This window comes from Ahaetulla prasina, chromosome 14 (genome assembly GCF_028640845.1).
Source record: "Ahaetulla prasina isolate Xishuangbanna chromosome 14, ASM2864084v1, whole genome shotgun sequence".
Taxonomy (NCBI): Eukaryota; Metazoa; Chordata; class Lepidosauria; order Squamata; family Colubridae; genus Ahaetulla; species Ahaetulla prasina.
The window spans coordinates 10,546,639-10,574,614 of record NC_080552.1 but is presented as its reverse complement, the minus strand read 5'-3'; the positions used below and the strand labels follow the sequence as shown (position 1 = coordinate 10,574,614).

General features: G+C 43.6%; 2 protein-coding genes across 8 annotated transcripts in view; both read right to left on the bottom strand.

The window, feature by feature from the left end:
* The window catches only part of ROGDI (rogdi atypical leucine zipper), a 39,887-nt gene extending 37,292 nt beyond the window's left edge, over positions 1-2,595 (bottom strand). Inside the window, exon 1 of the mRNA XM_058157010.1 lies at positions 2,478-2,595. Coding sequence (XP_058012993.1) covers positions 2,478-2,522 — 45 coding nt within the window. The 5' untranslated portion in view covers positions 2,523-2,595. The remainder of the gene's footprint in view (positions 1-2,477) is intronic.
* Positions 2,596-4,818: 2,223 nt separating this feature from the next.
* Positions 4,819-27,976, bottom strand: part of GLYR1 (glyoxylate reductase 1 homolog) — a 42,443-nt gene continuing 19,285 nt past the window's right edge. For 3 of the 7 annotated variants that reach the window (XM_058157003.1, XM_058157007.1, XM_058157009.1), the window contains 11 exons: positions 26,837-26,923; positions 25,000-25,056; positions 23,944-23,994; positions 23,773-23,846; positions 21,292-21,391; positions 19,198-19,308; positions 14,601-14,702; positions 12,176-12,338; positions 10,080-10,259; positions 8,923-9,047; positions 4,819-8,093 (listed from right to left, as the gene is read on the bottom strand). In XM_058157003.1, coding sequence (XP_058012986.1) covers positions 8,019-8,093; positions 8,923-9,047; positions 10,080-10,259; positions 12,176-12,338; positions 14,601-14,702; positions 19,198-19,308; positions 21,292-21,391; positions 23,773-23,846; positions 23,944-23,994; positions 25,000-25,056; positions 26,837-26,923 — 1,125 coding nt within the window. In that variant the 3' untranslated portion in view covers positions 4,819-8,018. The remainder of the gene's footprint in view (positions 8,094-8,922; positions 9,048-10,079; positions 10,260-12,175; positions 12,339-14,600; positions 14,703-19,197; positions 19,309-21,291; positions 21,392-23,772; positions 23,847-23,943; positions 23,995-24,999; positions 25,057-26,836; positions 26,924-27,976) is intronic. The other 4 variants (XM_058157004.1, XM_058157008.1, XM_058157006.1 and 1 more) reach the window with 3 other exon arrangements.

Genomic DNA, 27,976 nt, shown 5'->3' with positions numbered 1-27,976 from the left:
ATGCTTACTTTCTTAATAATGTTGCTTTTTTTAGAAAAAATCATTAAGGACTGTTTTAAAGCTGTTTACAGGGTTGTTTTTTTTAAGTGCATGCCTTCTGATAAGGTTTGAGAAGTGGGTAGCTACATACCCTTTCCCCCCCAAAATAAGACATCCTCTGATAATAAACCTAATCGGGCTTTTGAGCGCATGGCAATAAAGCCAAGCGCTTATTTCAGGGTTCAAAAAAATATAAGACAGGGTCTTATTTTCAGGGAAACACGGTAAATTAGCACAGGGCCCCCCCAAGGCTGTGTGCTCTCCCCACTTCTCTTCTCTCTGTATACCAATGACTGCATCTCCAATGATCCATCTGTTAAGCTACTGAAGTTCGCAGATGACACAACAGTGATTGGTCTCATTCGAGACAATGACGAATCCGCATAAAGATGAGAGGTCGAACGACTAGCCTTGTGGTGCAACCAAAACAATCTGGAACTGAACACACTCAAAACCGTAGAAATGGTGGTAGACTTTAGGAGAAACCCTTCCATACTTCCACCTCTCACAATACTAGACAACACAGTATCAACAGTAAAAACCTTCAAATTTCTAGGTTCTATCATATCGCAAGATCTAAAATTGACAGCTAACATCAAAAACATCATCAAAAAAGGACAACAAAGAATGTTCTTTCTGCGCCAACTCAGTAAGCTCAAACTGCCCAAGGAGCTGCTGATCCAATTCTACAGAGGAATTATTGAGTCTGTCATTTGCACCTCTATAACTGTCTGGTTCGGTTCTGCAACCCAACAAGAAAAACACAGACTTCAGAGGATAATTAGAACTGCAGAAAAAATAATTGCTACCAACCTGCCTTCCATTGAGGACCTGTATACTGCACGAATCAAGAAGAGGGCCGTGAAAATATTTGCAGATCCCTCGCATCCTGGACATAAACTGTTTCAACTCCTACCCTCAAAACGACGCTATAGAGCACTGCACACCAGAACAACTAGACACAAGAACAGTTTTTTCCCGAAGGCCATCACTCTGCTAAACAAATAATTCCCTCAACACTGTCAGACTATTTACTGAATCTGCACTACTATTAATCTTCTCATAGTTCCCATCACCAATCTCTTTCCACTTATGACTGTATGACTATAACTTGTTGCTGGCAATCCTTATGATTTATATTGATATATTGACCATCAATTGTGTTGTAAATGTTGTACCTTGATGAACGTATCTTTTCTTTTATGTACACTGAGAGCATCTGCACCAAGACAAATTCCTTGTGTGTCCAATCACACTTGGCCAATAAAATTCTATTCTATTCTATTCTATTCTATTCTATTCTATTCTATTCTATTCTATTCTATTCTATTCTATTCTATTCTAAATAGAAAGAATAAATGAAACGGAGGCAGGAGTATTTGCCACATTCACCCCCTTGAGTTACATATTATACATAGAGAAAAGCTGGATTAAAAAAAAATCCAACAATAGTTAGAAAATCCAACTATAGGGTCGTCCTCAGTTTACAGCAGTTCATTTAGTGACCATTCGAAGTTAGAACAGCACTGAAAAGAGAGACGATTGTTTTTCACACTTAACGACAGTTGCAGCATCCCCGTGGTTAAAATTCGGACACTTGGCAACTAACTCGTACTTATGACGGTGGCAGCGTCCCCCGGAGGATGTGTGTCAAGTGATCCCCCTTTTCTGACCTTCTGACAGGCCAAATCAATGGGGAAGCCAGATTCACTTAACAACCGTGTTACTCACTTAACAACTGTGGCAAAAAAGGTCGTAAAATGGGGCAAAGCTCACTTAACTCTTTCACTTAGCAACAGAAATTGTGGTTGCAAGCCGAGGACTACGACTCACTATACGACGACGCCTCGTATTGCATTGAGAGAGCAGCGGTCTTGGATTTGGGCTGCAAAGGTGCAGGGCAGCCATGAGACACCAGGTCGGCTGCCCCCTGGTGGTCGTCCGGATTTTAGCAGCCCAGATACACCCCTCCTCCCGCATTACTTTAAAATAGGAACTGGTCCTTTGGACCCCAATTCCAGGGCTGAATTGTTCAGCCCCTCCCCGGTTGCAAAGCAAGCAAGCAAGCAAGCAACCCCCTCCCCAAAAAAGCAAGTGTGGCTTGTGCAACTTAACGCAGATCCGAGCCAACCCGGCTTCTCCACCTTTGGCCTACCTCGCAGGGTTGTAAGGGAGGCCGCGCAAAGGGCCATTTTTGAAAGCGCCGATGCCGCTCCGATTCCACCACCCTCCCCGCCCCAAAATGCGAAAGAAGCTCAAAAAGGAACCTCGGCCCGGCCGTTATCCCCTTCGCCCGGTGACGTCACGCGGAGGGCGGTGACGTCACCCGCCCCCGCGCTTTCAATGACGTCACGCGCTCCTTAAAGCTCCCCCCCCCTTATACACACACACAAACAGAGACATCTCCCTCATTGGATTCCGCAAGCTCGGAAGCTTACCAAGACGGCCCGCTCGGCCGGGCTCGCCTGCGCAGCCATCCTCATCTCCGTCGCCGCCGCCGGGCCAGCGAGAGACGCCGCCGAGGAGCTACCCAGCGCCGGCCGAGGCGTTGGCTGGCTTCCCACCCCCTGCTCGCTCCTCATTGGTCGAGCTCCGCCGAAGCGGGAGCTTTCATTGGTCGCGCCTCGCTCCCTCGGCCCGCCCCAGATACCTCTCAGGCTCCACCCCCCACCAGCCGCTCGGCTTTTCAGCGCTGCGGAGGGGAGCCCGGTTGGTGGCTGCTTTAGTAACTGGTAGCAAGCGTTGGAAGGGACCTTGGGAGGTCATCTAGTCCAACCCCCGCCCCCCCCCCCGCTGACACAGGAGACCTGTACTAGGGATTCGAACCGTCGAGCTTTCTGATCGACAGGCTCAGCGTCTTAGCCACTGAGCCACCTAGTCAGGCATATATTAGAAGTCAGGCATATTTGAAGACCACCACCCTCCTCCACCCCAATGCAATGGGGGCACCGGGGGTTTTCCAAGTCCTTCTCAGGCTTGGAAAAACCCCGGCGCCCCATGGCATTCCATGGCGGGGAAGGTCCTAAAGGTTCGATCCTCAGTAGAGGCAGATGTACGGTCTCCTGCTTGGGCAGGGGGTTGGACTAGATGACCTGCAAGGTCCCTTCCAACTGTTAATCCCCCCCCACCCCCTCACCCCGATCCTTAGATGTTCTGCGACAGCCAGCCGTTCTCCCCAATTGCATCCGCCTGTGCAATATTTGCAGAACCAGCTGGCCCAATTGCTGGGGAAGGGTCTCCCATGCTGTGAGATTTCATTCTGCTGCTTTAAATAGGGTTCAACCCTGGCTTTTGAAAGGCCTCCCCAGCATAGATCAAATAGGGATGTCATTCTTGCCTTCACTTCTGTTTTTTGACTGGCATGGTATGCAAATATAGGTGTAGTGTAGCAACTGTTCATTCCCTTTTGCCACCTTCTGGCAAGCAAACTCCAAGGGGTGTGTGTGTGTGCCAGATTCACTTAATGACCATGTTGCTAACTTAAGGACTGCAGGGATTCACTTAACGAATGTGGCAAGAAAAGTCGTAAAAGGGGGCATGTAAACTCATGTAACAAATTTCTCACTTAGCAACATAAATGTTGGGCTCGATTCTGGGTTGCAAATTAAAGACTATCTGTATTGCACCAATGTTAATTCCTTTTAGGATCCTTAAAGCACAGCATGGTAACAGTAAATGATGAGCAAATTCTTGATGTAAGTTTTTTGCAGAAATCCTCAATACTGTTTTGCTTTTCCTTCTTTATACATTTTCTTTAAAGAACTGTAATGTCTGCAATCTCAAGCTTCCTTTTAGCATTTTTATTTTATATTAGCACATTTATATATATATACATAGGATTATCCTTTGGATCCTATTTTAACAAGGTTAGGCAATATTTTATCTTCTAAATGAGATTCGCAAACAGAAAAAACACCACCTTCAACTATTTTTACCTTTTCTCTGTGCTCGCTCTCTTAGTATCTTTTGTATTATGAAGACAGTATTTTCCTTTAAAGTTGTTTCAAACATCACTTCCTTTGAAAGCAGATTCCCAAAGCAAAATTTGAATAATCATGAACCAATCATAAACCAATTACTGTGTTCAAACCTCCACTTTTAATTCATGTGTTGGCTTGAGAACAAAATGACAAAATAGAGAAAAGCACTATTATTTAACATAGCTAATTATTTAATAAGCAAATGATTTTATTTTCTAATGTTTATAAATAAATACATAAATACTGGAGGTTTTTTTCTCATTTTTTGTTCTAATATAACCACTTGGACAAAGAACAAGGTCAACAGGTCAATTCTGTAACTCTTCCTATCCACCCTGCAAAATAAACAGAACAGTTCAATTCTTCCCAACTCATTTCAAACGGAAAAATAGTTTTCCTCTGGTTTTTTCCCCTAATATTTCAAACAATATTGCTGAAATGAACTACAATTTTGTCATTGCAAAGGAAACTCTATGGTGTGTTGTGGTTTGTAAATGCTGATGATTAAACAGTTGTTGTTTTTATAAATCTTCATCCATCCTCCAGTCTCGCCATCAAATTTTAAATTTTGCAGTGTATTTTCAACTTTTATTGATGGCATTTATCCTTTCTAAACTTTCTCCATTCCCTTGCCCTTGAAGTTATACACAAATGATAGCCCCACAATTTAAATTTATACTCTTGACGAATGCATCTATTACCATTACTATTTTTGTGCTTTGGGAATGGGAGATCCATATTCTAATTCTTCCCCCAAATTATGCAGTTAGGAAAGAAGAATACTTTAGAGAGCAACAAATCGCATTGTGTTACCAAGAAAAGTTTTATTTCCTTTTGCCAGTAGCTTTGTTAATTGCACAAGAAAAAAAAATCATTTTGTCTGTGTTTGCCATTTAATCATCACCACACATCCTATCTGAATGACAAAACATTAATTAAAAACAAGGCAAAAAATGAAAAATAAAAATTCACAACCTTAATTACCTATAGATCATTCATCAAAGGTAGAAGGAATTAAAAGAAACAGCTTTTTTTTTCTTACAAGCTCTCCACAAGTGTAAATATCTTTTTTATCTTGAAAAAGGAGGGAACAACAACAAAAAAAGCAACTGCTAAAACAGAAATCCCATTTTTTTTAAAAAAAGAAACTTTACAGTATTGTCAACAATATTAAGACAACAATGACTAAAGCCAGTTCCATCATATTCTCTTGTAACAAACGCTTCCCCCCTCCTGCGCCACTGTCCCAGTTCCGATTTTAAGGACACCCCGCCCCCCAAATGAGAATTGATCAAAGCTGGCTCTCGGAGGAGGAAAGGCTTGAGTAGGAAAAGGGGTCCCATGGCACCTTAAAACCAGCAAAAATATTGCAAATGTAAAACTGGTAAGACTAATGGATACACTTTGACCCATAAAATTGGATGCCACAAAAACCCAGTTTACATAAACTACTGTTTGGCTGCAAATGAAAGAAAACAAGGGTGTCCTTCTAAAAAAAGGCATGAGATGAGCCAGTAGTTCCAAGCTCTTGTTAGCCTTTTGAACTGTTGCCTCCCCCCCAGCTTTGGGTATCACAACCCTGCAGTCCTGCAGAAAGGACTGCACCCCTTCAGTAGATATTTGCTCTCTCCGACAGAGAAACCACAAGATAAGAGAGATTGAATGGAGTTCCTAGTTCCATTTGGATTTTTTAAAAAAAATTTTTTGCTAGGGAGGCAAAATAAAATGGGAACTATTTCTGTTCAAGTTCTGCAAGGTTCTCACAAAATCTCAGGAGGATCTCCCTGTCCTCTTCCTGACAAATCTTTTAGAACAGGTGTACAACTTTAAGACCGATGGACTTCAAATCCGAGAATTCAATTCCCTAACAATGCTGGCTGGGGAATTCTGGTAGCTGAAGTCCATAGGTCTTAAAAAAAGTAGCCAAGGTTGGAATCCCTGCTTTAGAAGGTCTTTTGGAAGAGTAGCTTCCTGGTGTAATTTGCTGCCTTAAGAGCAACCATCTTGAATGAGGTCATCTTCCCCCCAGATCCATCTGCTCTTCCTGACGGATACTAGTTGTCCTTAAAAGCTTCACTTACTCGCAAGGAGTTCATTTCCATTAGCAAGATACACTTTGCTGTGGGAAAAAGCAGGCAGATAGCTATTGGGACCTATTATCAAACCCCTGGATAGGGACAAAAACCAATGTCCGTTTTTTAAGGATTGTCTGTACCACAGAAGGAAAGGAAACCTATATAAGGAATATGTGCTGTAGCAAGAGGCCTACTCTTTTAATAGATCAACTAAACTTTTTAATAGATCAACTAAACCTCTTTGAGTCTTCTATGCCTGCACTCAGAATGGGCCAGCAGATCCACATAGCCTGGAGACCAACCCAAGGTTCAAAGAGATGGATGTCACATTTGCATCTTGAAAGTTTAAATACTGGCAAGATCTGAAATGCACCATTAAGCGGACTAGGATCTGGGTGCTGAATTTTGGAGCCCTGTTTAAGCCAGGGGTCTCCAACCTTGGTCCCTTTAAGACTTGTGGACTTCAACTCCCAGAGTCCCTCAGCCAACAAAGCTGGCCGAGGGACCCTGGGAGTTGAAGTCCACAAGTCTTAAAGGGACCAAGGTTGGAGACCCGTGGTTTAGGCAAATGTGAAAGTCTCTGCATGAACCCAGAATTGTCTCCAACCCTTTCTGATGTATGCATTCCAAGTTTGAGCAAAGGGCTTTCTCTCAAGATTAATACTGACTTTTAAGGCTGGAAAAAAACCATCACAATTTTGTTGGAATATGCTGATGTGTTCCTGTATTCTACTTGTGTCATTTCAGCAAAGAATTCAGCTGTATCGGTCCCTAGCTTGCTGAATCTTCCATTATGTGACTTGCAAACAGGATTTCTACTTCATGTTATGAGCATCATCAGTTGTTCAGAAAAACATGGAAGTCAAATTCTTTATATCGAATTATCTGTTTTTCTGATTAGTGGGCAACACTAAAGACCCAAATCATTCAGGGTGCTGATTCTCCAAGTTGAACCTGAAGAGGATTCTAGAAGTTCTACCACCTTCTCTCTCTCTGTCTCTCTCTTTTTTTTTAATCAATGCCCATTCTGTGAATCACAGCCTTTACGGATGCCTTCAGAATGGATAAACCATTTGGGAAATCAAGAGCCTGTAGAGGCATCCCGCATTATCAGAGGCTCATTTTGAATTGGAATTAAGCAAAAGACAGATTCTCTCATTTACAAAAGCTGTTTCCATGGAGAAGGCTTGGATGCAAATCCCTCTTCTTGGGTTAGGGAACTGTGGCCAGGCGCTATTAATTTAACAACCCCACCCCACCCCAGCACCTTTTGTTCTAATCTTTTTCTCCAAGGAAAGTGGTGTGCTAGAATCCTACCCCAATTGTCAAAACCACCCAGGTAAAGGAACATCCGTTTCTCAACTGTCCTGACTGCACAAGAGAACCCTACATACATACATACATACATGCATACATACATACATACATATGTAGGGTTCTCTTGCGCAGTCAGGAAAGCTGAGAAACGGATGTTCCTTTACCTGGGTGTATATATATATATCTCCACAGCAAATCATTGAAACAGCAGCTGGAAAGAACTTAAAATGCCCAGGGACACAAATACAATGACAATCGGGATTAAAGCCAAGCAGCATTGTTGGGGCGGGGGGGCGCTATTTCATTCTATGACTCCCAAGGGGTGGTAAGAGATCTGTGGTCCAATCTCTTCTACTGCTGCTGCTGCAGCTAGCTGGCACAGGAAGGCATACTGTAGCAACTGTCCTTGTGGCAGATCTCAAAAGAGGTGTTTTTTTTCTGTATTAAAAAGGGAAAGCAAAAAGAAAAAAAGAAAAGAAAAGAAAGAAAATTGTTGGTGGGAATAGGGGGAGAGGACACAGAGAGACAAAGATGGACTGGTCCAGAGTTAAAACCCAGTATTCATCGTTATAATTAATCATAGTATTAACAATTAGAAGAAGGTAGCCTAGTGGATGTAGGCCCTGTACACAGCAGACATGTCATTGTCAGACTGGTCCAACGCTTTTGCCCGTTTGTAGACCTGAGGGAGAAAATGGAGGAGAAGAGAAGAGTCACCAAAGAGGACCAGTGGCTTCCTTCCAGCAAAATTAAAGGGGATCCAGAATCTGCTGTTAAGGGACTGACTCAAAGGTAGTCATTTCGTGACCAAAGTCACTGAAGCACTGGGGTGACTTATGACCGTTTTCCCCCCGCACCTACAACCCTTGTAGCAATCTCCATGGTCACACGATCAATGCAACCGTCATAAATATGATAGCGGTCATCTCCTGGGGACACGTGACCCACTTTTGTGACCTTCTGACAAGCAAAGTCCACGGGGAAGCCAGTTTCACTTAACAACCGGGTGACTCACTTAACAAATGCAGCGATTCACTTAACCGCCGTGGCGAGCAAAGTCGTAAAATGGGGCAAAATTCACTTAACTGTCCCCCACTTAGCCAACAGAAAGGTTGGGCTTTCAATTGTGGTCATAAGTGAAGGACTACCTATAATGTCTGAGCGAGAATCTGTGAATTTTGTTATTTTATGCCAGAGGACATTCCAAGTGGCCATTAATAAAATCCTTTGTTTTCGATCCTTCTGAATTTTAGGTAACAAATTTGGAGACTCCCCCAACCCCTTCACAGAACGAGTCTGGCTGGCGTAGAATTAAAATGTAGAAAACATATCATTATATCCCAGCAGGAGGCAGTTAAAATTAATTAAGGAGGCAGCTAAGGTCAAATATCTGGATTGAAAAACAACAATCTTGATCCAATCTTAAGATGCTTTTCTATAGGTTTGCAACCCCTCCCCCCAAGTGGCCTTAAAACAGGACTGAACAGAAACAGGGTTGGGGGAAAACCTACCTCATTGGCTGCAGCTGCCATGGGAGTTGGATGATTAACAGAATCGCCTAGTGCAATGGCTAATCTGAGATCCTTCTGGATGTATTTCAGGTAGAAATCGGGTTTGAAGTTTCCTTGCAGGATATCTAGAGAAGGAAAAGCCCAGCTACGTTTTCATATTCCACTTTCCCTACTGACAACCCCCTTGTCCTTTGTCCCTTCAGATTTCACCGCTCCCGGTACACCTATTTAAACATGCAAGACCATGTCCCGTTACAGTGATCCTTTCCCAAATTATCCATGCTAATAGATAATATACTCTCTAAGCTGGCCCTGAAAGTCTGTCACACACTTTCAATATCGTATTTTGGTATATAAATATGTGATTACTTTCTACTGGCCTTCATTCCAGTCCTTTTCATTGTTTGTACATACACATGGAGATAAACTGCTTTCCTTGACAATTCAAGGCAAGGGTCCTGGAGAGAGATCTCCCTTAATACATCCCAACCACAAACTTCAAGGTGGGTGAACTTCGTAACTGAGGGGGAATTGAGCTTGGGCCTCCCTGGGCCTGTACGCTACTTTAACTACTTCGCTATCACAGTTAGAAAGCATGTAATAGGAGGAACTGTTTGGAAACCTCCAGCAAGTATGGCTATGGGAGGTATAGGAAACAGCCCTATACCAACAACATGGGTGTCAAACTCGCTACGTCGTGTTGCCATCACGTGATATTTTGCGATGTTTTTCCCCTTTGAGGAGCTGGAATGGGCGTGGCCTACGCGTGACGCATCTGGCGCATGGGCCGCCAGTTTGACACCCCTGCCGTACAGGAAAGAGCTAGTTGAAGAGTAGAAGCAGGCCATTTGCTGACCTCTTGATCCTTGTTTCTCAACTTTGGCAGCTTTAAGAAGTGTGGGCTTCAATTCCCAGAATTCCCCAGCCAGCATGGGAATTCTGAGTTAGAAGTCCACACCTCTTTAACGCTGCCAAAGTTGAGAAACACTGTTATTTAGGCATCTACTCAACTCCCATCAGGCCCTCCCAAGATGACCCAAATCAAAGGTTTATGGGAACCGGTCAGAACAACTGGAAGATTCTGGATTGGGTACACCTGATTGAGAGAAAGGAGCCTTTTTACATCAAAACGGGGAGGAGGGAGTGAAGAACTTTACTTTGGCACTTCTGATCCAGGAAGATGCTGGCCAGCTGTCCCTGATTGAGGATGTCCAGAAGGGTCTGCTGGGACTGACCGGTGACCTGAGCCAAAGTCAGTCCCTCTGCTATTGTGGCCATGAAGCTTCCTTGGACCATGTTCACGATCAGCATCATCTTGGCAGCATTGCCTACTTCTCCTGTGGGAGACGGAGAAAGAGTTTGAGATAATCTACAAGAAGATGGGGATAAAAAACAACAACAACCGATACCTGCTCAACAATATGCTAGGCCAGGGGTGTCAAACTCAATTTCATCAGGTTGTTTGACCTGGGGGGAGGCGGAGGGCTGGCCAGCTTGACATCACTCGAGTCAAGAGTTGCCTGTGGTAGCCTGAGCGCTCTGCCAGTGAAACCGGCTCTGAGCTCCGTTTTCGACTGGGACGGCCTTCTGCAACCCTCTGCCGGCTAAAACGGAGCTCGTGCGGGCCAAGCGAGGCCCTCGTGAGCTCAGTTTTCAGCTGGGACGCCCTCCTGCCACCCTCTGCCAGTGAAAATGGAGCTCGTGAGGGTTGTTTGCGGCCTTCCCAAGCTCCGTTTTCACTGGCAGAGGCACCGCCGGCCAGTCCTTCGCTGTTTTCCAGGATGCAGCCTGCAGGTCTTGAATTTGACACCCCTGTGTTAGATCTTGTTAAGACATTTGATAACATCTGTCAATCTGTCTCTTGATGCATTCCTCTACTTTTATACATCAACAATAAATTTCTGTTAATAACAGAGGAATTGTTTGTCCCCAAACTTCTGTAGTTTCTTCGCCATTCTTCAGAATTCAGCTTCATAGTAATTTACTTAAGAGCTAATCAAAATACTCCCATTCTAAATTCTTTACACTGGATGCCCCTCAGCTAGTGTGCTACATTTGAAAAAGAACGCCACCAGATAGCAAAAGTCTTGAATGATGTTGGTACAGAGAAGATTTGCTATTTTCTTTTAATAGACAAGTGGTATGGTTTTCCTGTAGAGATTCAGAGATTTGGGGTTAATAGGTATTTACACTAACAAACATTTACCAATGTCCAGAAAGAACCCCAATACTAGGATATACAATTAATCAACGACCCCACAAATCAAAATATACATGTCCAATAAATCATACACCATTTCAAAGGATGCTACGAAACGTGTGTGTGTGTGTGTGTGTGTGTGTGTGTGCATAGCAACTGTATTCTATGTTGGTACATTATGTCAAGAATAGCATACATTAAGAAGAAGAAAAAAGACCAGGCCTGGTTTGTACTACCAAGTGACCACTGGAGTATAAATAGGTTTGCGAATAGCTGGATTTTATTTTTGTGGAACAGGGAAAAATAAATTATTTCTAAATACAGTTCCAGGTGGCGTACAGATAATTGTTGTGCCACCTCCCTCTTTATGACTTCAACCCACTTGACTGTTGGGTGAAGTTATCCTAATCTTGCAGACTTTTGTTAGCAGCTTAAGAAGTTGCTTTAAAACAGATGTTAGAAGTGCTCCTCAGAGTAATCTTAAGAGAAGAGTGAACACAGGAAAAAAAATGCAGGAAGAGATCCTGTATGAGGAACTCATTAAGAGCCCATGAATTATTAACTGTACATTTTCACATTTTGACCTTCCAGACACAAGGGTTGGCATCCCCACCAAGGGTGGGCTTCTAGGGGTTCGCAGGGGTTCGGCACAATTTCTAGCTAAGATTCTGTGCAGTTCGGAGAACCCCCAAATCCCACTTCTGTCTGGCCCCGCCCACCCTGTCCCACCCCTCTCAGGAGTCCCCACACAGCCCATTTTGGATGCAGGTAAGTGCAGAGCACGCACCAAGGCTCGGGGAGGGTGAAAAACAGGCCTACCGGAAGTTCAGGTCCATTTCCGGCCTCCAGAGGGCCTCCGGAGTTTGGGGAGGCTGTTTTCGCCCTCCCAGAGGCTCGAGAAAAGCCTCCGGAGCCCAGGGAGGGCAAAAGTGCCCCCCTTCCCACTGTGGTGCAGGAGGACGACTAGGCCACACCCACCCAGCAACCGGGCAGAGCACCCCTTGCTAAAAATTTTGAAGCCCACCCCCGATCCCCACCACTTCATGAAACTACCTAGGAAGAAAGAAGTCTTTCCCATTGCCTGGAAACAGCTACTGCAGTCTTCGTATAAGCCTCTGTCTCCAGCTGCTAATATCACCAGCATCCCATCATTGGATAGCTGTTGGTTCCCTGAGACTGGGGCTTCCAGGAAGCGACCACCTCTGGAGACAATCACCTGGAAGCAAGAGAAGGGGGGACCGTTCTGAGCAGAGAAGACAAGTTGCATCAGCCAAGGACACACCCGGCAGCCGTGCTAATCTCCCCATCCAACTCAGACAATACGGTAACAGTTACAGGTGATCCTTGGTTAACAGTCGAGGGGTTGTTAGAACTTACGATGGTGCTAGGCCAGTGGTAGACCTCATACTTACAACACTGCAGTGTCCCCCAGTCGCATGAACACAAATTGCAACCTTCCCTGCCAATTCCCCACAAGCAAAGTCAATCAGGAAAGCTGGTAGGAAGTCATGGTTGTAAGAGGTCCTCGCTTAATAAACCACATGGGTCTTACTTACTGACAGCAACAGGGAGCGTGGGAACTGCCATCGCTTAAGCAGCCCAGTAATATGTTTAGTTTATTTTTTTTTTGCTTTACAACCATGTCACTTAACAACAGAGTTTCCCTTACAAATTAGCATTGTTAAGCGAGGGCTACTTGTATTAACCAAACATTAATCTTCTGGGATGACATGAAACCTAAACACTCCAACAGCAAAAAAAAAAAAGAATGCTACTTGAGAGAAATTATAGAATACTACACGTGAAAGGAAATTTTTGCAAGTTCTAAAAACAATAAAGAGATATATGGTAGGCATCTATGTTTTTTTCCCCAGCAAGACTCTATCTCCCCCCCACCCCCGCCCCATCTTTTGATTCTGAACAGGGATGTTCGTTTTCTGCATGCCATTTTGATTTTTACGATAACGCACTTTGATTTTGTGTATTGCTGCAATCTGTCTAGAATGTTTTGCAATTGGGGGGAAACTATGAGCGTTGAAAATCAAATCAATAATATCCACACGTGCACAAGTCTTCATGCACACATTTTGTTTGTAAGGAAGGGACTATTAAAAAAACAAACAAACTTGATGATTAGATGCGTATAATGTATATTGAAATTATATGGAAGGAAGATCCGAAATATACAATAATGTCACAGTTTTATTGAAAAGGCACTAATGTTACGAAAAAGGAAAATCGTAATAAAAAAAAAAACTTGGGAGAACTGAGAAAGTTCATTTATCATTTTCATTTATCATTTAAATTTTCATTTATCATTTAAAATAAAAAGAATCGTGCGTCTCTCTGTGGTTAAGATTAGCCTGCCCTTTTGTACATCAAGTCAACTCGTTAAATATTTCAAAAGCCATTCGAGCGAGCCCAGAGTCAGACCTCCCAGAAACACAACTAGATGAGCTAATGTTCCTTTACCGTTAAGGCTACATTAGCAGAATATTTAAAGTCTGAAGGAACAAACAGCTTCTCTCCGCTTTTAATTTCTGATCCAAAGACAGGTCCTTTCCAAGTTTCTTTCTCTGTTAAAACAATTTTACCCTTCCTGTCTGATTTCTACCAATAAAGGATAATATTTGTAGCTCAGGGTTGAAATTAGATGCTTGGTGTTCTTCGCGCTCGGCTGTTCCATTGCTGACATTTCGTTATCCAAACTAGGTAACATCATCAGTGCTAGTGATAATGACCAGCACTGATGATATTACCTAGTTTGGGTAATGAAACGTCTGCAAGGAAACACAGCCAAGTTCAGAGAGCGCCCAGGATCTCTCATGTCCGATTGTTCCTTAGTGTTGTGGCCCGTGGAGGTGGCAGCAGAGTCAGGCACTGAAGACTTTGGGGAGGAACATGGGCCGGTCCTTGCGGCTGGGGAAAGCTTAGACAAGGGCTCTGAGTGGGAGGCAGAGGAACAGCTGGGGCCCGTTCCTAGTGTGCGCATGCACAAAGCTGCCAGAAGACAAGAACAACTCAGAAAGCAGGGTCGACTTGGGAGTCAAGCCACACCTTGGGGGTCATTGCCCCCCCCCATAGGAAACAAAAAGAAGAGTGAATGGGGAGGGGGCTTTTGCAGGAAACAATTCGTTCTTTCGGTAGTTTCAAGAGTGAAAAGTTCTGTTCGTGACTCTGAGAGACTCTGTGCCAAGTTTTGCCTTACTCTGCGTTTGGAAACAAGTTACGTGGCAGCTTGCCAAGCGAGATAAGGTGTGTTGAGAAATATTCCTTTGAAAAACTGTTTGGACAAACCTTGCTGACTGTGAATGGAAGTAATTCACAGTCGTGTAAATAAAAGAGGTTTTGCCGGGACCAATTCCCGCTTCCTGCTTTTTAAGGGAGCCTAGGTCAGAGCACTTAGCCCGCACCTCTTCCCCTCATTCCCCCAAGGCCCTCCTCACATACTATCACACACACACCCCAGCACCATTACCTGAGCCAATTCCGTAACAGTGTCTGCATCCACGGTTGACATGTCCACGTAGCATTTCCCTGGACGGATGCCCTGGAGCACTCCGCTGGGACCAAGCACCAGCTGGGGGAAGAGAAGAGGGGCAAAGCAATAGGGTGCCTGCAAAGTAAACACAACCTAGCCAATGCCAAAGGGGCTCCTACCGATCGCTGCACACATAATCATTAGCCGAGTTTCTCCCAGGCTTCCAAACTTTCGGCTGGAGAAGTAGTGGCTTCCTCCTGAAGTTAGCAGGCAGCCCTAATGAAGCTACACTGCTCAAAGTTAAGATATGAGTGGTGGGAGCATGGGCAGAATGCACTGGTTTTCAAAATGTGGACAGTCTGTAAGAGATTCTCAGCCATCCAGGTCATGGTTCTCCCAAAGGTGCTTTTTTCAGGAGGCAACTGGACTTCCTTGTTTTTTCTCTGAAGACAGTTCGCATCTCATCCAAGAAGCTCTGACAGGATAGTGGGGAATGGGAGGATTTATATTCCTTGCAGACAGCTGGCTATTTGCATCCTTTTAAGAGGGTCCTTGAAGACAAATGATCAGCTGTCTGCAAGGAATATAAATCCTCCCATCCCCCACTATAATGTCAGAGCTGGAGAAACTTCTTGGATGAGAAGCCAAATGTCTTCAAAGAAAAAAAAAGGAAGTTCAGTGGCCTCCTGAAAAAAACACCTTTGGGACAAAATGGTGATAATACTGGGCTGTACAGCTTCTGCAAAGTTTTCTATGGCCCAATCAAGAACTTCTAAGAACTTCCAGACTGCTTGTGAGTCCCCCCAACCACTCACAGTTTGGAAGGAGCCTTAGATTTAAACTGCTGGAATTGAAAACCGGAAGCATCGCAGCGAGATTGGCTGGAAAACAGCAGGCTCCGACGAGCCTCGCAAAAATCCAGCCAGACCAACCGCTGTCGGGGGTCTTCAGACCAGAACCGTCCTGTAGGGACGGTGAAAAAGTAGGCATCTCAGACAACCAAGAGGAACAGGCAAGTTCCTCGAAAGGTCAGAGGCAGCTCTTCAAACTGGTGGTGGGGATGGCAGTCTTTAAAAACAACCGCTTTGAAGCTGGGACAACCGGAATAAGATTTTGTGCAGGAGCGGTATTTGAACGGAGTACTGGTACCAGGTGAGTGATTGGCCAACTCACAGGTAAAAAAGAAATTTTTTTTCCAAAAAAAAAAACTTTTAAAAGGTATCCCAGTAAGGAAACAAGCGGCTAATTAGCATTTGGGAATTTTAATGGAGGGAGAAGAACAAAGATGAAGTTGAAGTATTAAAGCCCAGAAAAGAAAACTTTATATTTGGATTTAAAATTGGATTTGGAGAAATTAAAACTAATACAAGAAAAAGAAACCCGAGGGAAAGTACTTTTTAATGGGGATTTGAAATAATTTTGACAGTTTTGAAATTTGACGGAAGAACAAAGAGGAGGTTAAAATATTAAAGCCCAAAAAAGGAAATGTTATAATTGGTTTCAAAACAGAACTTGGAGTAATTAAAAAGAATAAAAGAAAAAGAATTTTGAGAGAAAGTATTTTCTATGTGGATTTAAAACACTTTCGCAAGCTGGATACTTTGTTGTTTTGAGAATTATGGATTGGAGAGAGACATCTTCTGATGGAAAGAAAGCTCTACAACAACCGGCTTGAAAATTGAAAGAACAGTGACCTTGATCTCTACAAGAGCTGTGAGAAATTTTAAGGAGTATTTGTTTCTACTTAAACTGCTTGGTCTGGACTTCTAAAGGAGGTGGAAAACAATAAAGCTTTTAATTGGAGTGGATTGAATAAACATTTTTACTGGATACTATCTGGAAATAAAAAAGAGACTATATGGACTTAAATCTTAATTAAATATAAGTTAAAATATCCATAATTTTTTAAATTGACAATATGGAGTTTTGGATGTGTGAGGAACTAATTGAGATGCTTAAAAACGTGTGTGAATCAATAAAGGGCAATAAAAAGTTAGAAACTTTGTTAGAACACACTAAATAGGAAAAAGAGAATATAAATGAGAATCAAGAAAATAATATTGAAGGTAAAGGAATTGATGGTTCAAAGTTAAGATGATTACACTGGGATTTATAGTGGCAAAAAAAGAATGGATAGGCGCGAATATTTTCCAAAAAAAGAATCAATCAAAAGGAAGAGAAGGAAATGGGAAAAGATTAGATAAAAGCTGGGGGCGAATTAGGTGAGCAATAGACTCAAAAGTTAGAGAAAAGTTTCAGGAGAAAAGATATAATAAATATAAAAATAAAAAGAAGATAAGAGAATTCATTTACAACATTGCAATGGTTTTAGAGCCAGTTAGTTACACCAGCAGACCAATCATATGAAGTATGAAAACAGGCTATCTTAAAAAGATCACAGGAGGGGACAGGCTTCTACAGAGATGTGGTATGACACACAGATTGATCCAGCGAGACAACAGTGTTTCTGCACGTCCTAGAGCAGGGCTGGGCAACTATATGGCCCCTTTATGACCTATGGACTTCAACTCCCAGAATTCCTGAGCCAGCATGCTGGCTCAGGAATTCTGGGAGTTGAAGTCCATAGGTCATAAAGGGGCCATAGTTGCCCAGCCCTATCCTAGAGGAAGATAAGCAGACCAGCTTCTACATTATGTGGTTCAAATTGACTCCATAGCTGCACTGGAGTTAAGACAGAATCGGCCACTCACCTGGTTTTGTGTAGACTTATTTTGCATAATTCACTAGCTTTTTCTTGAGCTAGTTTTGTGCAAGGAATTCAGCACAATGAAGCCTAATTGCATCTAATTGACACAATAGGTCACATTCAGCTGTGTCAAGGGCTCCTTTCCTGCTGCTGTTGTCAAATTCTGGGGAGCTTTTGAACCCTTGGCCACAGACTTCCAAGCCTGCTCCCACAATGTCACAAGCTGCAAAAATCTTTAGCTCAAGTGCTTCTCAAACCTAATCTTAAATCTGCGGACTTCAACAATATCTGGCTGAGGAATTCTTGGAATTGCAGTCCACGGATCTTAAAAGTCATCAAGGTTAAGATCTTTAGATCTAGACATTCTACATTAGATGAGTCCAGTATAAACAAATAGTGGAATTTTCAGAACTGGTCAATCGGTGCTTGCCAGTCACTTAATCCCAGAGTTCCTGGCACTGCACGGCATAGCTCTCATAACATTTAACATTTATTTAACGACTTTATTGGCATTTTCTCCTTAAGGGTGTCATTAAAAACAGTTCAGAATTTCAATAGAGGTCATACGTCGGGACTCTTATTTTATTTATTAAATTTTTATGCTGCTCATCTCCTCTACAAGGTGACTCTGGGTGCTCTACCTATATATGTTGCCCGTATTTCTACCCCACAATAATCCAGAAATGTCATAATGCTCAATGAAGTTTATGCCAATGAAGAATTCAGGGGAATTCAAAAGCCTGCCTCCTTCTTGGCAGCTGGCCAATAATGCTGTTATCATAATATCCATTTCAATTTATTTTTTTTTAGCAAACAGGGGACTGTGGCTATCTTTGCTTACATTTTTAGAAATATGAAACAGAGTAAGGCATTTATGGTTTGAAATCCTTTAAGAGGCCTGCAATAGTACAGTTCTGGTTCCAGTTTTTGATGGTTTCAGGCAACTTAATTGTCCCCGTCTGGGTGCCCCAAATGTCAACCAGGAATAAGTGAGCTATCTTAGGACTGCTGTGACGGGGGCGGGGGAAACACAATATAATCTCGTAAAATCAAACTAAAAAGCAATTGTGAACTGACTCTGCAACAAGCAATAACTGTAATTCCACAGGCTTGAAAATATTCCAAACTAACCACATACTGGTGACTTAATCCACTCATTTGACAGTAAAGCTTTTCAGAGGTGATTAAATATTTGACACAATTACGTGCGGCAGAAGGGACCACCGCATAACTGAAAAGCTAGAGTAACCTTGTCCTAAATATCAAAAGAGCATTTCATAAATATTTAACAGTGCAGAGCGCTGGCTCGTCTTCAGTCAAGAGACGGGGAGCAGGCATCACTATGCAAGCCGTTTTTCCCAACCTCCCCAGGATAAGGAACGTTATCTCCTTTTACAAGTTAAAAGTTAAGACTGTGAGAATGCTCAATTAGCACCATTTTCAAAAGCCTCTTTCATATCTCCTCTCCCTCCTTTGATGAATGAATCAAGGCCTCTTGGACAATTAGGATGCTTCTGTGTGTTTTCAGCCTCTCTTAGCCGCCCTATGAGAAAAGCTAGTGTGTCCTTGTTATTTCGAAGGAGAATTAATTATCTGCAGAAGCAAAGAGTGTTTGTGCACGTACAAGGACACCAATGAAGAAATTGAAACTTTTGACTTCTGCTTGTAAAACAAAATAGGCTTTCTGCATTGCTATTTCCTACAAATTAAGAGAAGTGTAAATCAAGCCTTCGAGAGTTGTTCACAATCATAGTGGTTTTTCTGGATCAATTGAGAAAATTCTGGTCTAGCAAAGCAGACATGGTCACTCTGTGACAAAGCCTGGGGCGGGGGGGATGGGGGACAGAGCAAGGGGGGCTCACGCAAGTAAAAAGAGGTAATCCTTACATCCTTGGCTGCTTTTGGATCAGATACGCAGGCAAAAGTGATATCGCAGGTTGAGACTACTTCAGCGGGGGTTCTTCCCAACCGGGCCCCCTCCTGGATGAACAAATCACACTGCAAAAGTCAGAGACCCAAATGTAAGAATTAAAATGAGCCTTGGAACCCCCGACAGGCCCCAAATCCACCCTGGCAGCCACAGCTGTGAATTCTGAGAGTTGGAAGCCCGCATAGTTGGGAGACCTCCCAATGCAACCCCTGGGTCAGAATAAACTTCTGCTGTTTCCAGTAGGCAACAGAAAGCTGTCTTCTCGAATCAGGTAACTTCACCTGAACCAAAGCAAAGAGAATTACCATATTTTTCAGACTATAAGACACACTTAGATTTACAGGAGGAAAAAAAGAAAAAATAATAATTTTTGCCCTCCACACGTCGTGTTTTTGCCCTCCCCAGCTCCCAGAAGGCCAAAAACAGGCGCATTTTCGCCCAAACTGCACCCAGAGTGCTTCTGAGGCCCAGGGAAAATGCAACGCAGAAGGTCTGTAAAATGCACCGAAATTTTCACCCACTTTTTTGGGGGGGGGGAGAGGAGTGCGTCTTATACTCCGAAAAATACGCTAGCTAAGCTTGCCAGGTAACGAAGTAATCCCTTCTCTGCTTTCTAAAAAGGTCGTTACACAGTTATCTTTGGAGATGGGCTTACCGGGTATTTTGCAAAAACAGAGCAAGCTTCACAGAACCTTATCAGGGCCGAGGAAGTCTATGCTGATGTCCTCAGCTGCTGCAACAGCTCAGATTACCTTTGTAAAACAGCAACTATGAAAGGGCTCCAAACTCTTGCTGATACCGAGACAGGTTTTTTTTTGTTGCCTAGTAGAAATGGCATGGAGATCTGACACTAAAGGACTGAACCCTGGGTCCAATCCCTCCCACCCACCAACCTTTTGATTGACAAACGGGGGCTTGGACATCTACTGGACCAAAGAATGCCAGAGAGGTTAACTTAGGTGAACCACCGTATTACTGCTCTAGCCCAAACAACACTGGTCTTTTCTTAAGCAGCAGCTGTTGTGCCATTATCTAGACCAGGGGTCTCCAACCTTGGTCCCTTTAAGGCTTGTGGACTTCAACTCCCAGAGTCCCTCAGCCAGCTCTGCTGGCTGAGGGACTCTGGGAGTTGAAGTCCACAAGCCTTAAAGGGACCAAGGTTGGAGACCCCTGATCTTGACGGCATAGCAGGGATTTCCTTAGTAGATCTCTTTATTATGAGGGTCTTCCAAAGAGGGGCCAACTGCCTCATCCAGTCCCCCAGGCTCACAAAACTGTTAAACGGCATGATTTTTGAAAAAAAAAAATATGGGGCCAAACTAATGTGGGCATAGCCATTGCAGCTATCCTAAGTCAGAGCTTCTGCTGTCAGCCACAAAAATAGCACAAATTGAGAGGGGGGGGGGGGAAATGAAACGGACGGAATGGAAACGTTACCATAGCTACAAGGATCTTGGTGATAACGCAAGCTGGCGCTGTCAGACCAATTACTACAGTTCGGAAGCCCATCTTAAAAACATTTCAAATGTGGTGGGGCTAGAAAGCATCCATTTTAGTTAAATGGCTTTTCTCTTTCTTAAGAGAATGTATGCTATTGAGTCAGCCTTGACTCCTGCCACTGGTTGCCTGGACAAGTCCTTGCAATTTTTCTGGCAAGGTTTTTCAGAAGTGGTTTATCCTTGCCTGCTTTCCTTGGGGGTGGGAGGGCGGGAACTAGCTCAAAGTCATTCAGCTGGCTTTCTGCCTAGGGTGGGAGTAGAACTCCTCAGAAGTTTCCCCAGGAACTAGCCTGGAAGCAGCATATCTCTTCTTTCTTACTTCCCTGATAAAAGTCAAACCCCCTAGTCCATTGTCCAGTATATAAACAACGTCACAGTATAGATGAGAATATCGCTGTACGTTTCTCGCATCTCGTAAACGGAGAAACTCTCTCGTTGTTTCAGGCTTCGGTGACCATCAGTCATTCAAAAGGCATTCCTTGATCGGGTCGGTGGCTTCGTCCCTCTTTTGACAGACGACTTCCTTTATTTCTTACTAGAAACGGAACGTACCTTCTCGGCGGTCCGATTCCAGACCGTGACAGTGTGGCCCATTTTTATTAAGTTGGAGACAATGCCGCTTCCCATCAGGCCGAGACCAAGGAATCCGATTCTGCGTAGGGAAGAAGAGGGTGAAAGAGGGGGCCACTGCGCAGGGAAAATCTGCAGGTACATTTGTTGTTGTTGTTGTTGTTTTTCCAAACGTCACAAAAATCAAGATGCAGGGAAACGGAGGCAGAGTTAACAAGTAGAATGATGCACAAGGATAAACCAAGGGAACTTAGCAAGCAAATGGCCATAAAAGATATTTATTTCCACCTCAAGGGGGGGTTTCTCAACCCCTGTGCCAGTATTGCAGGCCCTCGGACCAAGCTTTTGGCACAAACTGCATTTTCTTTTCCTACTCATTTTTCTATCAACAAAAGAATAGGGGAAAGGAGGGCAGAGCAAGATAGTGGGTGGCCTCACCAAGTTTGGGATCTAATTCCGCTCAAATGCTTGTTTCAGAAGTCAGAAGACAACTGCTCCCAAGAGACAGGAAGTTTTCAACCCCTGCCAGTCCTCTCGCAGAACTCCTTTCTAAAAGATCCGACACTATAGAGGAAGGGTCTCCAACCTTGGTAACTTTAAGCCTGGCGGACTTCAACTCCCAGAATTCCCCACCCAGCTTTGCCAAGGTTGGAGACCCCTGCTATAAAGGACAGTGCACACCAAGCAGCTGCGTCAGCAACACACTAAAAGCCCGGCGTGGTGTAGCATGATGCAGTGCAGGATTAGGTAAAGGTTCCCCTCGCACATATGTGCTAGTCATTCCTGACTCTAGGGGGTGGTGCTCATCTCCGTTTCAAAGCCGAAGAGCCAGCGCTGTCCGAAGATGTCTCCGTGGTCATGTGGCCGGCATGACTCAATGCCAAAGGTGCACGGAACGCTGTTCCCTTCCCACCAAAGGTGGTCCCTATTTTTCTACTTGCATTTTTTAACATGCTTTCGAACTGCTAGGTTGGCAGAAGCTGGGACAAGTAATGGGAGCTCACCCGGTTACGCGGCACTAGGGATTCGAACTGCTGAACTGCCGACCTTTCGATTGACAAGCTCAGCATCTTAGCCACTGAGTCCCTGCCAGTGCAGGATTAGTCTGGTCCAAAACCCATTATGCACATCTTCAAGTAATATAGACACTTGTTTCAAACCTTACTATCCTTGTTATTAGCACTTCAGGGGTTATGATTAAGAAAGCCACTGCTAACAAGCGGAACTCTTACCCAAGACTGCTTGTGGTTAAGAATGTTTTATGCACATTTTTTTTTTTTAGTAAAATAGGAGGACTGCTAGACTCCAGAATAGAACGATTAAAACTCCTTTAGGGAACCTGCAAAAAACAAAAACACAAAAAAACCCCCAGCAGGCCGGCTTCCCCTCCTTGCTGTCACCTCTCACAGCTGACTTGAGGAAAGCCAATTCCTAACCACGTTATGCTTTGCCACACTGTGCACCCATGAGCATCCTGCAAAGCTAAAGGAAAACGACACGAAAGAGTGCTGTCAAGGCACGGCTAAAAGGGCCCGTGTGCAACTGTGCATCAGGACAGCGGAAGAGCTGCTGGGGGTTTGAGGGTTTACCTGAATGCCTTCATTGTTAAAAGTTTGTTTCCCTTCAGCAAGGCATCCTGAGATGGCTGCAGTGACCACCAGGCCACAGCTTGCTCTGAAGGGAGCTGGAGGGAAATTGCCTCTGACAGCATGACAGGAAGTGCAACTGAGGCTCCTGTCACTTGAGGAGAGGGGGGAAGCACAAGGAGGGCCTGGAGGCAGATATGCCACGGATTCAAAAGTCCCGCCTCTTCCTGTCCTTTCGGGCGACTCAAGAGCCTTTCGGAGGGGTGGAACTTCTCATGCAACTCCAAGGCCGTTCCCACCAGAATCTTGCAATGAAGTCTGCCATGAAAAAGAGGCTTTTTACAAAACACTTAGGTCCAAATGGAAATTCACTGGATTGTGAGGGAGCCTCTGGGCAATTTTATTTTTCACTACTCCAGCAATTTCATCTATTGGTCATGGCAGGGTTTTGGGTTTTTTGTTTTTTTTTTGGGAGGGGGGGGGATTCATTCTCATTTTATGCACGCAACTTCACATTGAAGGTCAGCCAGCTGGCATGGAAGGAAGGAAGGAAGGAAGGAAGGAAGGAAGGAAGGAAGGAAGGAAGGAAGGAAGGAAGGAAGGAAGGAAGGATTTTCATTTTGAAGACGAAAGAAAGAAAGAAAGAAAGAAAGAAAGAAAGAAAGAAAGAAAGAAAGAAAGAAAGAAAGAAAGGCAGGCTTTTCATTCTGAAGAGAAAAAGACAGAAGGAAAGATTTTCATTTTGAAGATGAAAGAAAGACAAAAAGAGAGAGAGAAAGAAAGAGATGGGGGAGAGAGAGAGAGAGAGAGAGAGAGAGAGAAAGAAAGAAAGAAAGAAAGAAAGAAAGAAAGAAAGAAAGAAAGAAAGAACTCTTACTTCTTGTCTGTAGGAGTGATGCTGCCATTGATAGCTGTGCTGTCTGCTGCCTGGATAGACGTGGACCCGGTTTCCTAGGGAAGAAGACAGCCCTGTCAGTGATCAACTTCGCCTAACAAAACGGGCAGGATCTGATCAATGGAGGGAAATCAAAAGCAAACTCTTCTATACCTCTTCACACACCTTCAGCTTCTTTGTGATGGCCTGATAGCAAACTGTTGGCTGTGTGGAAAAGATAAAAAAAAGCACACGTTGTAGAAGAACAGCCAAACCTCAACTCAGCTGCAGGCTAAGGGGCCCATTCACCCAAACAATCAAATTATCATGGACAAGCAAGGATTAAATTAAAAATACAAAAAGTATGTTTTTAAAGAGAATCTAAGCACATCTCTATTCTGAAGCTACACCCTACCAAGCACTTAATGAGAAATAATAGCTGAAAGTAGAAGTCACCTCCTGAAACAGGGTGATGGCCAAGAGCTCAGGATAGCAAATTCTGATTTAAGGAGTTAGGTAGGACAGAACGAAGGCTGTAGCTTCAGAATAGAGATGTGCTTAGATTCTCTTTAAAAACATACTTTTTGTATTATTAATTTGATTTGATGTATATCTTGCTTCTCATTTAGGAGTTCGAGGTGTCATAGGCAATGCTTCTTTTAACAATGTTCCCCACAACAATCTGTGGTAGATAAGCTAAGGAAGTGTGCTTGGATCCATATAATTTACTGGATTTCTATAGCCAAAGAAGAACAAATGGATCTCTTTGCTCCAAGCTCACTGTATCCTATACACCCATGTTTCTCAACTATAATTGCTTGAAGATGTATGGACTTCCACTCCCAGAATTCCCTGGACAGCATAGCTGGTGTTTTTATTATGACTAATTCATGGTTTATTCACTAGCAATAGCACTTAGACTTATATACCTCTTCATAGTGCTTTACAGCCCTCTCTAAGCAGTTTCAGAGTCAACCTATTGCCCCCAACAATCTGGGTCCTCATTTTACCCACTTCGGAAGGATGGAAGGCTGAGTCAACCTTGAGCCTGGTGAGATTCAATCTGCCAAACTGCTGGCAGCTGGTGATCAGCAGAAGTGGCCTGCAGTACTGCACTCTAACCACTGTGCCACCGCGGCTCATTCAAAACAGGGACGACCATTCCTCTGCCTATCCACCCTTCCCAAACCATGTATCAAAATTCCATTATTATTATTATTATTTGCTCACCTTTTCAGTTTGGCTAAGCAGGAAATGATGGAAATGAGGGTCACCATCTTTCACAGGCTGTTAACAGCAAAGGAACAAATTGAGAAACCAGCAGAATGAACCTGTCAAGTCTTGAAAAAGCATCTATATACACACTACGAATGGGTTTCAGATTCTGATGATGAAAAGTCTTTGGTGCCGTTTTGGAATTCAGAAGAGTTAGGTTGAGTTCCTTTGCTTACCTCAGGACAAATATAAATGTGCATTTGATGGGGATAAATACATGAAAAAGTCAGGTTATGGAATGTAATTAATTAAAAAAATTACTAAGTGCTGGCTGAAAAGCATCCATGCAGCTATACAGAATGCCTGAAAATAGATCCTTCATATAAACTTTGCCTTCTTATACAGGCTAAGGAAATTTTCTAGTTTAAAAGGACCACATTTAAACTATTGGCTTCTAGAAACTGTTATCCCACGCATTCTTAGAAAGCAGCAAGGGACACTGACAAAGTACAAGTACCACATATGACTTTAATGTATATATAGCTACTTCAAAGACCTTGCAGGGCAGGATTTTAATCACCAGATGTAAAGATTTCAGTACAGGTAGTCCACAACTTATAACCACAACCGAGTCCGAAATTTCTGTTGCTAAGCAAGACAAGTGAACTTTGTCCTATTTTATGACCTTACTTGCCACAGTTGTTCAGTGAATCACTGCAGTTGTTATGTTAGTAACATGGTTGTTAAGTGAATCTGGCTTCCCCATTGACTTTGCTCATTGGAAGGTCGTAAAAGGGGATTGCGTGCCCCCAGGACACTGCCACTGTCATAAATACGAACCAGTTGCCAAGTGCCTAAATTTTTATCATGGGATTGTGTGAACCGTTGTGATTGAAACGGTCATAAGTCACTTTTTTCAGTGTAGCTTTGAATGGTCACTAAATGAACTGTTGTAAGACCTTTTCGGACCTCAGGGACCACTAACTTAACAATTTTAAACCCCATGGACCACTAATATGATCTGCCTAATGATCGGCTGGGTGGGCGTGGCTAGGTGGTCATGTGCCTGGGTGGGTGTGGTCAACTTGATGTCACTCACGTGGAGGGGTGCCTCACTGGCGTCTACTCATCCTCCCCTCCCAGCCACTCCTCACCTGCCCACCCAGGCTCCTTAGGGCCCCAACAGGAAGTAGTTGTTGGAGCTAAGCAGCCACCATGAGAAAGAGTTGGCAAAACAGCTCCGTTCAAATTGGATCTGGCCGAGAAGGAGGCTCAGCACAAGCATCTCACTGAGGACTAGGAGCATAAGCTTTCCAAGCAGAAGGAAGATTGCAGGAGTCCAAGGTCAGGTACCGGCACCTGGAGGCTCAGCAGGCTGAGATGGTCAGCCAGTTCCAGGCCATGATGCAGTCCCACAGGAACAAGGCCCTCTGGCTCTTCGCCACCAGCAGCGCTTCCCTCCAGCCTTTGCTCAAAGCCCTGCACCAGGAGGCCGAAGCAAACCCCAAGGCAGAATTTCTGCCCCTCTCTGACCCACACAAAAAGACCCCAAAGGGGAAGACTCTGCAGCAACACAAATGTTCATTCCAAATTTCTGGCACAGGGGCTGTAGTCTGAGGACCTCTAATTTAGTGCAATATGAAAAATGCAAATAATTTTTCTGTGGACCACCAAAATTTTCTTATGGACCACCAGCTGGTGACCACTGTTGTAAGAGAAGGACTACCTGTATTGCTTGAATATATTCGTTCTTTCTCTCTCCCTCCCACCCCACCCTCTCTCTCTCACACACACATTACACCAAGAGCTGAATTGTTGCTTCTTCTGAGGAATATGCAAAGAATTAAATCACCTCGCTTACACTCTGTGGCCACTTAAAGCCAGCCATGGTGCCGGTCATCATTTTCTTCACTGTGCTTGACTCAGGAATTGTCGTGTCCTGTGGAGAATATAGACCAATGGTGAGTACCATCTGTAGAATCCCCAAATCTGTATACACATTCCATCTTGGGAAGCAGTTAAATTGGAAGAAAATGTTATTTAACGAAACAGATTCCCACCCCCCTTTTATACTTCCCAAAGAGCCCTTAAAGAGCCTACTCTCTGAGCAAAATCATCTAGAGCAGCGTCTTTCTTTCATGACATCTACACAAATGCATGAGAACCACAATCTTCTTTTATTTTCATCCAGAAGAAAACTGGAGGGGGCTACAATTATTACCTACTGCAATAAGCTGGAAACAAAGCTGAGAGAGAGATACAAGTCAGCAGTTTCCATTCCTCTTATTTAAACAGAAGCAAGCATAAGGAGTAAGCCCATGTGGTGCCAGGAAGCTACAGAGATATATCTTAAGTGGCTGCCCATGAATTCATATGCAATGTCCTTCTTTCCCCTTTCTTAAACGCAGTACTTAAATTCATTTTATGGCTATCCTAAGCCAGCACTGTTTAAACTGTATTCGCTGAAAACAGTGCAACGTAAGCTGCTATAGATCCAGTTTTTAACACCGCTAAAACATACGTGGCGCTGGTAAATTTCATTTAATTTTCATGTTGGGTTTAATTTGAGCCCTTAAGATGGATGGCATTTTATATAATTTCCCCTGCCCAGCTGCCTTGGAGAAAAATATAATAGATATATTGGGAGCACAAAAGAACCAGCTTGAACGTCTTCTACCCTAGCTCCAGAATTACTCTTCTTCCTAATGGGGCCCAATCATTATCTCTGTAGTTTGGGATATAGTTTTCACCTCACAAATCTTCCGCTTGTTGGAAACACTGAAAAATGGGTCAAAGCTTTTGGCATCCAGATTACTTAACAACTTTGTCCACTATTTATTTATTTTTTCATTTTGCCAGGCATTTTCCTTAAATTGAATTGCCTGCTATTTTGGTTATGCTCTAATCCAGGGGTCTCCAAGCTTGGCCACTTTAAGATTTGCGGACTTTGCTGGCTGGGGGGTTCTGGGAGTTGAAGTCCACAAGTTTTAAA